The following is a 14,165-nucleotide window of genomic DNA, read 5'->3' on the forward strand; positions in this document are numbered from 1 at the left end:
GTCTAATAATACTCATTATGATAAACTCTAATACTATCTTAAAAAAATAGGTTAAGAGTCTAACTTTACAAGTTTATTTTATAGCGTTGAATTAGGCTCCAAATCACTTTTCTAAAATGATATCATAGTATATTTAAACTTATAGTCTCGTAATTACGATTGTTAGTAGATTTATTAGGTCATCCGCTATTGATTATTATCAAACCACCTGTAAATGCCTAGTTTTGTAACATTTACACTCGAGATGAAAAGTTATGTTAGAGATTTCATATCAACTAAAAGTAAAATTATAATAGTGTATATAAATAAAAAATAATTATCAACTTTCAAACTTTTAATACGTGGAGTTAGATTCCGATGCACACTTTCTTAAGAATTGTCAAGTATGCCTCCTACCTCTAAGATTCATAAGGGCCGGTTCGAAAGTTACTAAACTAATCCCCTTTATATGACAAAAGAAGAGTCAAGAAGACACGCATAGTGTTAGTTGAAGAAATGCTCCAATAGTCCGAATACTACTAACCTATCATATACTCTTATCAATTAAACTTGTAATCGGTATTTTTTGAAAATGTTTTTAATATGAAAGAAAAACTAAATTCAACCTTTTTCTTATGTTTTTCTATTTATTCTTTTCAATGTTTATGGTTTTTGACAATTAATCACGATGATAAAAAAAAAAGAACTTGATATATATAAATATATAATGTGATAAATAAGTTGATCATTACATAAAAAAAAAATTAAATGAAATTCAATACTATCTATATTATAAATTTAGTCTTGAGAGTCCTTTTTAATAATTACATTTTTTTTCTGCAGAATTTATTCCACCATCCACGCAAGTTAACGAATTGATCCTGACTGCTTAATTTATGAGCAACATGTCGAATGATGCTTTCTAGTTTCTACAGTTATATAATGTGGCTCATCCACTACAACACAAATGGTAATTAGCAACATTTGAAAAATATTATTTAATTATGTATAAATGTTGCTAATTTGTTTTAGCAACATATTATCAAATGTTGTATATAATCCATGTTGTTAAAGACTTTTAATAACATTTTTGCATAATTAGGTAACATTTTTTTAAATGTTACTAAAGTAATATTTTTGTAACATTTTAATAATTTTTTGTAATATTTTAATGATGTTGCCAATATTTTGTTAATTAATCTTATAAAATAATAATTAATTTTAATTTAAATATTACTATCAATTATTATATTTTTATGTCTACTAAACTTCTAAGAGTTCCTTAAGTTTTTAGGAAAAGATATTTTTAGTTAGTCACCACTAATTATATATAGAATATCAAATTTTATTTATCCTAAATATAACTATATGAGTATATATACTCTTTATAAATCATTAATCTATTCGATGTGAGACTTTAATTATGGGTTACAATTAGATATAAGATAAATATACTTTTTTTGACTCGACGTGGAACTTTGATTTTAGAAGCAATTGTAGTAACATTTTTTAAAAAAATATTGCAAAATAATTTATGTAAAAAAATTTTACTCGATATAAGACTTTGATTTTAAAAACAATTAGAATAATATTGAAATAAAAAATGTTACTCTATCTATAATGACATTTTTCAAAAAAAATATTACAAAATAACATTTATTTAACATATAGTAACATTTTAACAAATGTAAACAAGAAAATGTTGCTAAAAGATTAAAATCTAGTAGTGATCAAGAGTTTTGGCTCATCAAAGAGTTTTTTTTAATCCACAAATGTTAGTGATTACTCTGTTATATTAGTTGGAAATTCGAATCTAAACTTTTTTTTTTATCACTTCAGTCTTATGTCCCTCATCAACAGTTTTATATATGTACATTTGTTACTTTTTTGATAAATGTAGATGACATATATGTATACATATAGAAGATATTTTTTATTATTAAACAATTTTATATAAAACCTGTAAAATGATTAAAATTTTTAATTTTTTTAATATGATGAAAGAGCTTTAAATATATTTTATTTAAAGAATAAACACGGAATACTCCTTATTTTTTTATATTAAATGCTTTTATTAAAAAAGTTTATTAATGCTCGTGGAGGCAAATAACATTTTTTTCTCTATTAGATTCTTTTATTGTATAAGAAATGTTATCAATATATATACTCGATTTTCTTGTTGGTAAAATTTATATAGGTCTTACCAAATAAGTGAATTTCATCACGTATTTAATGGGTTTCTGTTAAGTCAGACGAAAAAATTCACAAAAAGGTTTTGAGTGAAACAAATATAATATATGTTGTTATCTTTAACAAGTGAGTTAGTGTTTCAGAAAAACATAAGAACAGGTAGAATGACGAAGAGGCATAAGCATCAGATGATACAAGACGTCAGTCGAAAGGCTAACTTAAGCATCCAACAAGCCAAATCAAGAACAAGACAGAAGCGCGTCTAACAAAACTTAAAATCAAAACATAAAGATTCAGACGAAGGTTGGTCAAAGATCATTTGAAAGTCTGATCATATATGAGTTGACCAAACGAAAGGTCAAAGTATTGAACTAAAAGTTGACTACCAAACACATACGAAGAATGACGTGCAATCATCTGAGAAATCAAGCTTCAAAAGACAGTTTGAATCTTGTCTACACTCACAGAAGAACACACGAAGTCAGTCGAATTATGAGAAGAGAAAAAGAAAGAAGAAGAGCATACTCAAACGTTAAATAATGCATATGTCAGAAAAAGTACATAACTTTTTTAGACAAGGACTAAAGCTCCACAGCTATAAGGTCAGAAAAGGACAGAAGTTTCCTAGGATTCTGCTACATTCAGATACAGTTACTAACGGAGCAAGAAAACTTCACGCATTATCGATGAATAGGAAGCCACATTTAATGTAAGAATCATAGCATTAAATGCGAAGATCAAAATAGTCGTGAACAACTATATTTTCTTTAACGAGAAGTAGCAACGGGCAGAAATCACAAGACTATATAAGCCTCACTTCAAACCTTAGACGTTGGCTGTTACTCTCCAAAAATGGTGCAAGCATGAAGAAGAACTATATTCAGCCCATATAGTAACAAAATCAGAGACAGAGCAAATAGAGTCAGATGTACCTTAGTGTAATTCTCTCTATAAAGTAAGGAAATCTAAATGTGTATATCTTAGAGAGCAAAACCTTAGTGAGTTTAGATCATATATGTATCCTCTCAGTGAGAGTAACCAAAAACACTCAGACCCGACTACACATTTATCAGTTGTAAAGCCTGAAGAGTCTAGTAAAAGAATATTTGTAAAGCTCGGAGGGGCTTGTCAAAGAATACTCACTGCTAGCCAGAAGTGGCTGATAAGAAAATACTAGCGTTGGTGAGTGAAGCCGACGGGCCAGGAGTGGTCGAGAATACTTGGAGAACCAGAAGTGGTTTAAGAATACTAGCGTTGGTGAGTGAAGCTGACGAGCCAGGAGTGGTCGAGAATACTTGGAGAACTAGAAGTGGTTTAAGAATACTAGCGTTGGTGAGTGAAGCTGGTAGACCAGGAGTGGTCGAGAATACTTGGAGAACTAGAAGTGGTTTAAGAATACTAGTGCTGATGAGTGAAGTTGGCGGACCAGGAGTGGTTGAGAATACTTGAACCAGAAGTAGTGTAAGAATACTAGCGCTGGTGAGTGAAGTTGGCAGGCTAGGAGTGGTCGAGAATACTTGGGCCAGGAGTGGTCAAGAATACTTGGACCAGGAGTGGTTCTAACCTGGGTGGTTCATAATACTCACTACTAGCCTGAAAAGGCTGAAAAGAATATAATAGCGTTGATGAGTGAAGTCAACGTGCCAGAAGTGGTCAACAACACTCATCTACTTTATTTCATATCTAGTGGAACCCTTCAAGTTGAAGGAGACTAGACATAGCTCTGTTGAGTGAACTAGTATAAAATGATTACATTCTTTTACTTACTTAGACGCAAATCCTTCTTATTGATTAATTCTTTGCGAAAGACTTCGTCCAATGTTCAGATATATTTAAAAGAACTTTTAGACGAAGATGCTAACTTTGCTTGACAAATTTATTACACTGAAAGTTCATCTGCTACTTATCCTTAAATGAAACTATCTTGAAAAGGAAAATGTAAGAACTTCAATTAATAAACCTTTTAGACGCATTGATCGTAAGTTAAGCAAGCTCTACACAATCGTCTGATATTCAAAAGTGCAGTGTGTAGACACCCAATTTCGTTCGGGGGGCATACAAACAAGATAGGACATCAGAGGGCCCAAAAACCCAAATTAACTTTTTTTAGTGGCCCGGAACGGCCGTTCCAAAATCAGAACGAGTCGTTCCCAAGTCCGGAACGGGCTGTTCTCAAATTGGAACGGGCCGTTCCGAGGCTTTTCAATGGCCTAAAATTTGTTAGTTGGAACGGGCTATTCTAGACCAGAACGGGCCGTTCCAAACTAAACAAATGGCCTAAAATCTGTACCCCGGAACGGGCCGTGCTGGTTCACCGGAACGGGCCGTTCTGATTTCAGAATGGACCGATCTAGGGTACAAATATACAGCATAACATTCGGATCCGGAACGGGCCGTTTCGAATCCAGAACGGGTCGTTCCGGCCCACATCTGATGCCTATAAATAAAAAATCTCGGCCAACAGTTCAGGGGCCTCCAAAATTTCGTCCAAAGCTCCATAGAGCTCGAAATTTCTCCCTTTTTTCTCTTTCTCTCTCTTATCGTACTTCTTGAGTTTTGTTAGGCTTATTGTAGTGTGAAAGGTTGCCACAAAACACCTAAAACCTCCATAGTTGAAGATCCAATAAAGCTTGTTACGAGGTATTACTCACCAATCTCTTGTTTTATCTTTCTCTTCTTTTATTTTACATTGTTATAATAAAAATAATCATGTAGATATTTTAGAGTCAATTGTTTAATTTAAATTTCAAGCATGTAAATAGTCATGAATAAAAGGGGATTTAATATTTATATTATTATTATTTACAATGTTAACTTCGTCATAGGGTACCGATTAAGGGCGTTGTAGGGGTGCTTAATACCTTCCCTACACGTAACCGACCCCCGAACCCAATTCTGGTTATCAAGGCCATTATTAGACTTTTAAAAACCTTTTCTTTTTCCAATGTTTTGAGTAAAATATTGGTGGTGACTCCATGAACCTATTTTCAAAACTATTAATTAAGGATTAGTCTGGTGTCCGGGCATTCCTTAATTGATGAGACTTTTCAAAGGATGTCTAAACCATACGTCTCGAGATCGGAAATTTTCGGGTTGCGACAGATGGCGACTTCACTGGGGAAGTTTAAAGAGGGTCAGGCCCATTTAATTGATGAAGTTAATAAAATAAAAATAATAATTTAAATATTTTTCCCCTTTACTTTGTTTGCTTTATTTATTTGGCTTTAATATTTGTTTTCCTGTTTAAATTCAGCATTTGTTTGAAATAAAAAATTGTACACAATCCTTTGCACATAACAGTTCCCCCTACACCCGGGGGCATGAGGGTAATAAACATGGGGAGCGGTTGACGTACGACCGGCCCAAGTTTGGCCTTGGAGCCTGTGAGCCTTGTCAGAAATCACACTCAAGGTGATAACCGGTTACTATAGCCCGAAATACTACGATAGATCTTAGAGTTTGCCAGGTGACGGCGACAGAGATACTGGGTCCCTATAATGGGGGCACCTTGGGGGCCTTAAGACCAGTGAGATTAGAACTATCCTATACAATGCACTTTTCTTGCAAGGACCACAAACCAAGGATTTAAACGTGATTGTTCGCGGGTGTACATTTGTTTGAGCATATGTGTGTTGCATTTATTTGTGTTTATTTATTTCAAATGGATAAGAATTATAAACAAATAAATATTAATAAAAAAATATGATAAAATTTTAACTCCCTTCTATATACCCAAACTTCAAAGCATCATATAGGATAGTTTATTTCAAAAAAAAAAAGATAAATATATAGCAAAAATCATGCATCATTTCCTTTAGCCAAAAACATGATAAAATTTAGGCAGAAAATAAATATCATGCATCTCCTAGGATAGTACATTAGCATACATTCATTAGAAATGGAAGGCACATATAATAGTATGCAAAGAATGTTCTCTAAACAAAAATCAATGAGAATGATATCCGTCGAATTTCTCATATGTCTTTGCATCCTATTTTACGTTTCATATAGATAACACACCTTCCTTGTAAATAATAAATAAGAATAAAAAGGGAAATCTAACTTGTGCGTGTTAAGTCGGATAATGGAAATTACTGTAATCAAATGCGAACCTAACACATCAAATCGGGAAACATTTATCAGTAATTGGGGGCATCACACGCCCAAATCGACGATTCAAATAGCAAGAGTTTCCCATGACGAAATGACAATTGCCGGGATAGGAGGAATGATCAAGAATGGACGAATCCTTGCTTCTAGGGAATTACAAGACAAAATCCTATTGAGAAGTAAAGACATTGTGCGACAAAAACCCGCTAGGATGAAAACCCGTAAAGGGCGTCCTAGGCAAAAATTAGGGTAAAGAAAAGAAGAATCAAAATCCTGATAGGATACGTCCTATGCAAAAGTTAGGGATATATAAAAATGTCTATCTGAGTTGAAATCGAAAGGTGGTTCGAGTATTCCCTTCGAAAGCAAGAATTCATAAAGATTTCACTCCTAGTTCGAAACACCGACGTCCAAGCAAGTGGAATGGTTTTTTTGAAATTATCAAATCATCCATGATTTTCTAGGGGGCAACCTTCGTCTATCTCTCTGTGTATGAATCACGAACTCGGGGCATGACCAGGCCTTCGAGCTTTGTTAAAGGGGAACGTGTAAATTGAAAGTATTGTTTTAAATTCCATAACACTCTTTCGTTTCTCTTCTCCCTCTAAATATCCACTCTAGGCCTCATCCATCAACCTTTAATAAACAAAATGTATTTGCAACAAAGATGTTACTCAATAATGGCATGGAAAGGATAACAAAGGAACAATCGGGAATTCAAACATGACTAGGGTTTGATAAAAGAAAGACATCTCATATCTCATGAGTGCTACAAAAAAAAATGAAGGCCCGGCAGGAAACCCACTAAGGGGGCTGCGCAAAAGTTAGGGCAAGATCTGCTAGGCAATCCATAAGTAAAAATGGTAACCTAGGCGAAAGAAAAGATCAAAAGAAAAATGTCCGCTAGGGAACACATCTCAAGTGACCTAGGCAAAAATTAGGACGTTAAAGCAGCAACCTAAGTTGAAAACCGAAAGGCGACTCAGAGGAATCATCCAATTAGAGTACGACCCCGAGTCACCACCTCACTTTCCAAAAAGGCTAAACACAATGATAGCTTCTTTGTAGCAAATATGCTTTGTTTAATAGCCATAAACACTAAAGCCCACCTTGGCCAGCCATTCTTCTAAAAACCCTTTTTGAAAAAAAAAATCCCTTCTAACAACCTTTTGAAAAAAAAATATAAACATCCCTTCTTTCTTTTCTCTTAACCCTTATGGCATTAAAATGGTACCGAAAAGATACACGGAAAATGCACAGTGAATACTCACAGAGGGAAGGCCGAGATGTCCTCAAATAGAGGTTAGAGACGCTTGACCACACATCAACTAGATAGTCCAGGAGCCACTGAAGCTTAGGCTCAAAAGAACATATCCCGACAGTAATCAAGATTGGCATCGATAGAAAGAAATCGTCAACATTAACCTTAACGCGTACAGGTTAATTTCCCGACAAAAAAAAAAGAATTGCATCTTTAGGAACAAACACATGAGCATAAACTGCATCGCATGCATATGAGTTAGGGGCATATGGAAGGGCGTTACACAAAAAATAAAATAATCATTCCTGTCTTGCATTTTCATTGCATCCATGCATTATACTTGCCATGGTCAAAGGGAGTCGTCAAGACAAAGCACTCGTAAAAGCTCAACAATCAAACAAGCAAGCCTATAAGCATGTAGAGGCCATCGCGCCCTACTCCTCAACCAAATGATGGAAGACTCATGAAAATGCCAAGACCAGGAATGTTTTCCTACCAAAGCCAGGAGTGGCTTCCAAAATAATACTCCTCAATAAAGATCCAGCAAATAACATCATGGGAATAGATCTCTCCACCAATGATGACAATAAAAAAAGCAAAACAAACATGAGACAAAGGCAAGCTTCACAAATGTTGAAAAAGCCGAAGCATTTAGAAAAATAGCAAAAAAGGCAAGTTTCAAACATGAAAGATTCGAAGCTAAACAAAAAATGAAATTAAGAAAAAACCTACCACAAGCAGGGGCCTGGAGAGGCATCACAATACTCACATGGCAGGGGCAACACTAGAATCTTTGTCACTCATCAACTCCTTTGTCCACAAGCACAAGGGCACCACCTACCAGTAATCCTCGTCTTCATCAAACGTCCTCCAAAAAAAAGGAGGGGCAATCACATTATCATCATCAGCAGGCAGCCTGGAGAGGCCAGGCATAATAATACTCATCATTTACTCATTTGCCCACCATCACAAGGGCACCACCTACCAGTAATCCTCGTCTTCATCAGACGTCCTCCCAAAGAAAAGGGAAATCACATCATCATCATCAGCAGGCAGCCTGGAGAGGCCAGGCATAATAATACTCATCATTTACTCCTTTGCCCACCATCACAAGGGCACCACCTACTAGCAATCCTCGTCTTCATCAGACGTCCTCCCATAGAAAAAGGGCAATCGCATCATCAACATCAGCAGGCAGCCTGGAGAGGCTAGGCATAATAATACTCAACATTCAGCAGGCAGCCTGGAGAGGCTAGGCATAATAATACTCAGCATTCAGCAGGCGGCCTGAAGAGGCAGGCATAATAATACTCAGCATCAGTTGGCGGCCTGGAAAGGCCAGGCATAATAATACTCAACATTAGCAGGCGGCCTGGAGAGGTAGGCATAATAATACTCACAACATCAACAGACGGCCTAGAGAGTGTAATACCCATTTTTTTATTATTATTAATTATCAATGGCATTTTCGTAAATTTTATAAAGGTATAGGGGTATTCTTGTAATTTTATTACTAATGGCATTTTCGCAATTTTAAAAAAAATTTAAGGGGTGTTTTGGTAACTTGGAACGGGCCGTTCCAAAAGCAAAACGGGCCGTTCCAAGCTTAAAAATTATACTAAATTTTTTTAGTGAGAACAGGCCCAGAACGGGCCGTTCCAAAAGGAGAACAGGCCGTTGTGGTTTTGGAACGAGCCGTTCTGGAGGGAGCACGGGCCGTTCCGGAGGGAGCACGGGCCGTTCTGGATGAGTCTCGGAACGGGCCGTTCTGGATGAGTCTCGGAACGGGCCGTTCTGATTTTAGAACGGGCCGTTCTGCTTTTTGGGAACGGGCCGTTCCGATTTTGGAACGGGCCGTTCCAGTTTAAAAATTTGCGTACATTTGAAAGATTCGGAACGGGCCGTTCCGAATTCAATACGGGTCGTTCCGGGTGACTCTGGTTGCCTATAAATAGGGGCCGGGGGGGTGAAAAAAAATATACTGAGGGAAGTGAAAATCTTAGAGAGAGAGAAAGAGAAGAGAGAGAGAGAGAGAAAGAAAAGAAAAGAGGAGAGAGAAAGAGGAATCCAGTAAAGGAGGTTCTGCCAGGGGAGAGAAAAGAGGAGGGAGAAGAGGAGATTCTGTCCGAGTTTCGGTCCTTGCTTAAGGAGAGAGGTGGAGGTTCTGCCCGAGTTTCGGTTCTTGTTTAAGCAAGAAAGAGGAGAAGGTTCTGCCCGAGTTTCAGTTCAGGTTTATCCAAGTAAGGGTAGTGCTTATAAAATTAATTTAGTATATATGAGCATGATAGGAATAGTATAATTTTAATATGCTATTTTATATGGAGATTTTCATTTCATATAGTATAATTTGGATCAATTGATGGTTGTTTTGGATATTTAATTATTTATATTATTATTATATTGACAAATTGGCATGGTTATGGTTATGTTTAATTATGGAATATGCTATGTGTATGTGGTTTGGAAAAGTAAATAGGACTTAAAGGAGTAAGGTTATGGTATGGATTAGATCTCTTGGTGAGATCAGGATATAATCTTTGGAAAAATATGGAATTTGGGAATCCCATGGTGAGGATTCCAATGTGGAACTTTTCCAAAGGTTATATAATAAACCACTTCAGATGTTAGGTGGATTCTGAAGTACTCCTCTAAGTATTCTATTTGCTACCGGTATGGGTCTAGGCCGAGTCATATCGATGGATGAGGTGGCCCCACCAGGGTTACGTGACGACGTAATCCAACTGTATATTTTTCATGAGAGGTTAGGCGTGGGACATGGGTTGCTGACATGTTTCACCGTATCAACACTTGGTTTGGATGGTGTTGAGGCCAACATTTGGTTTGGATGTGTTGGTTACATCATGGATTATACAGTGGTGTGACTTTGTTTTGGATATGGAATATGTATACATATGGTATGGATTGTATACATTGGTTATGGATTATTTTATTATCATAAAATATGTATACATTGGCATGGACGTGTATACATTATATTTTGGGTTGGTCTATATTTAGCTTGAAAATGACTTGTTGGTCTGGATAAATACTGTGGATAAATATTTGTTTAATGATATTTTATTATGATGTACTATGATTGATTTTATATGTGCTAACCCTTATATTTCCATGATGTGGACTGTGATGATCTCACTATGTGGGGGAGCAGATCAGGTATGAGGCTTTGGGATAACAAGGAGTCTTTTGGATAGCTGCTTTGAGAAGTGGCTAGGTTTAGAGCTTGACCAGCACCTAGGGTGTCTTATTTTGATGTTTTCATGACATTGTAATTATATTATCTTTTTGGATTACTGTATAACTTTACTAAGGATGATGACTCTGCTATAGAAGATTATATTATATATTTTGGAAACAATTTATATGTTATTGTATAATTACACTCTAGCGTAGCTGGCTTTTGCTCTATTTTCTTTATTTTATATTATTTTATTTTGGTTGGTTATTGATGTGACGGCCTAGGGTGGGTCGTTACAATTTTGGTATCAGAGCTGGTCGAGTCTCTTTAGGGTTTGTGGGAAATGGTCTTATTATGTTTCTGTTGAGTGGAAATAGATTTTTTTGAAAGGAATTTCTTATGTGTTTTAGTGTAAACTCATGGGTTCCTTGATCTTTTATCTTTATTAGGATGGTTGGTAGGGGAAACCATTCTCATCCTTCTTCAGGTGTAGATGAGCGGCAGATTGCTCAGGCTATGGAGCTAATTGCTGCTGCTATTGGACAACAGAATACTTTGTTGGCTCAGATGGAGACCAACCGGGCTGCAGCTGAAGCAGCTAGGACTGAGATACCTGATGAGTATAGAGGCTTGTCAGAGTTCAGAAAAGGGAATCCTCCTCAATTTACAGGTGTTAATGGACCTGAAGTTGCTGATCAATGGATTGAGGAGATGGAGAAAATCTTTATGGTGATGCATTGTCCTGAGGAAAGGAAGCTAGTTTATGCTGTTTATATGTTGGTGGGTGAGGCTAGTTTCTGGTGGAAAGGTGCTCAAGCTATGATGGAAGCTAGAGGGGAGGTGATAAATTGGGAAAATTTCAAAAAGGTATTCCTAGAGAAATATTTTCCAGATAGCGCCAGATATGCTAAGGAAGCTGAATTTTTGAGATTGCAACAAGGAAATATGTCAGTACAAGAGTATGTGGTCAAGTTTGAACACTTGGCTAGGTATTATTCTCAAGCTATCACTGAAGCCTGGAGATGCAGGAAGTTTAGTGAGGGTCTAAGATTTGAGCTGAAAAAGACTATTGTCCCTATGGAAATTATGGAGTTCCCAGTTCTAGTTGAAAAGGCAAAAACAGTTGAGAGATTTGAAGGAGGAAATAGAGTGGCAAAGGGTCTAGAGGGATCATCTGGATTTGGGAGGGGGAAACACCCTCAAAAGAGACCATCTCAGTTTCAAATTGGAAATGCTAATAAGAAACCGATGGGGACTACTACCACAAGAGATGTTCAGAGTATTAGATGTTATATCTGTGGAGGCCCACATATGATGAAGGACTGTCCTACAAAGAACTATACGTGTTTTAAATGTGGCAAGGTGGGTCACATGGCTAAAGATTGCAATGTCAAAAATATTCCAGCTAGAGAGAACTAGAAAGTGGATCGGCCTACTGCAGCAGGTCGTGTCTTTGCTTTAACAGGTGCTGAAGCTGAAACGACATCTGAGCTGGTAAAAGGAAATGGCAAAGCTGATGGTAATGATATTTCTATTTTATTTGATTCTGGTGCTTCACATTCTTTTATTTCTTATGAATGCGTGGCAAGGTTAAATTTAGTTGTGAGTTCCTTGTGTGTGGATCTAGTTGTTTCTACCCCAGCTTCAGGGTCTATTTTGACTTCTGAGGTTTGTTTGAGATGTCCAGTGGAGGTGGAAGGGCGTTGTTATAAATTGAATTTGTTTTGTTTACCTCTATCCGATTTGGATGTGATTTTAGGGATGGATTGGCTTTCTGCCAATAGGATTTTGATAGATTGTTCAGAGAAGAAATTAATCTTTCCTACTGATGAACAGGAGAGATTTATTTCTAATAGACAGGTGGATGGGTTGTTGAAGGATGGAGCTCTTGGGTTTATGATCTTATCTTTTATTAGTGTAGAGAATGAAAAGTTGTTGAATAGTATTGATGTTGTTAGAGAATTTCCAGAGGTTCTTCCGGATGATGTTCCGGGATTACCACCAAAGCGAGAGTTAGAGTTTAGTATTGATCTTATACCAGGGGCGGGACCAGTGTCCATTTCTCCTTATAGAATGGCACCAGCGGAGTTATCTGAATTGAAGAAGCAGGTTGAAGAACTTTTGGAGAAGCAGATGATCAGACCTAGTGTATCTCCGTGGGGAGCACCAGTGTTATTGGTAAAGAAGAAGGATGGTGGTGTGAGGTTATGTGTGGATTACAGGCAGTTAAATAAATTGACAATCAAGAATAAATATCCATTGCGAAGAATAGATGATTTGATGGATCAGTTAAGGGGAGCTACTATTTTCTCCAAGATTGATTTGAGATCTGGATATCACCAAATTCGGGTAAAGGAGGAGGACATACCAAAGACTGCTTTCAGGACTCGGTATGGCCATTATGAGTATGTTGTCATGCCTTTTGGAGTGACGAATGCTCCAGCTATTTTCATGGATTATATGAACAGGATTTTCAGACCCTTTCTGGATAAGTTTGTGGTGGTGTTTATTGATGATATTCTGGTTTATTCTAGATCTATGGAGGAACATAGAGAACATTTGAGGATAGTTTTGCAGGTATTGAAGGAGAAACAGTTATTTGCAAAGTTGTCAAAATGTGAGTTTTGGTTATCTGAAGTTAAGTTCTTGGGTCATGTGATTTCTGCACAAGGAATTGTAGTTGATCCTACTAAGGTGGAAGCGATTTTGAGGTGGGAGCGTCCAAAATCAGTTACTGAAATTAGAGGTTTTGTGGGATTGGCTGGCTATTATAGAAGATTCATAGAAGGATTTTCTAAAATAGTTATGCCTTTGACACAGCTGACCAGGAAGGATCATCCTTTTATATGGACGGAGGAGTGTGAAAGGATTTTTCAAGAGTTAAAGGAAAAGTTGACTTCGTCTCCAGTGTTGATTCTGCCAGATCCTAATAAATCTTTTGAGGTTTATTGTGATGCATCTCATCAAGGTTTAGGATGTGTTCTTATGCAAGATAGACAAGTTGTGGCTTATGCATCTAGGCAGTTAAAGACTCATGAACGAAATTATCCTACGCATGATCTAGAGTTAGCTGCGGTGGTTTTTGCTTTGAAGATTTGGAGACATTATCTCTATGGAGCAAAGTTTGATGTGTTTAGTGATCATAAGGGTTTGAAATATTTGTTTGATCAGAAAGAGTTAAATATGAGGCAAAGGAGGTGGATTGAGTTTTTGAAAGATTATGACTTTCAGTTAATGTACCATCCAGGTAAAGCAAATGTGGTGGCAGATGCTTTGAGTAGAAAATCTCTTCATATGTCTTACATGATGGTTAAAGAGATGGAGTTAGTAGAGAAATTCAGGGATATGAATCTTAATGTTGTGATTGCCTCAGATTTTATTAGTTGTGGTATGACTACCATAACTAGTGATTTCTTGGAGATGGTGAAA

The 14,165-nt window shown here is 36.5% G+C and overlaps 1 protein-coding gene across 1 annotated transcript; it reads left to right on the forward strand.

Annotated features, from left to right (window-relative positions):
• The first annotated feature begins 8,784 nt into the window (after window positions 1–8,784).
• On the forward strand, window positions 8,785–12,423 carry LOC145952656 (uncharacterized). Its single transcript, XM_083065508.1, has 2 exons — window positions 8,785–9,780; window positions 10,710–12,423. Exon 2 carries the CDS (start codon window positions 11,187–11,189, stop codon window positions 12,153–12,155), a length of 969 nt encoding a protein of 322 aa, XP_082921634.1. The 5' UTR covers window positions 8,785–9,780; window positions 10,710–11,186; the 3' UTR covers window positions 12,156–12,423.
• The last annotated feature ends 1,742 nt before the right edge of the window (window positions 12,424–14,165 follow it).

Source organism: Cajanus cajan, chromosome 10 (assembly GCF_000230855.2).
Source record: "Cajanus cajan strain Asha chromosome 10, NIPB_CcT2T_4, whole genome shotgun sequence".
NCBI classification, from domain to species: domain Eukaryota; kingdom Viridiplantae; phylum Streptophyta; class Magnoliopsida; order Fabales; family Fabaceae; genus Cajanus; species Cajanus cajan.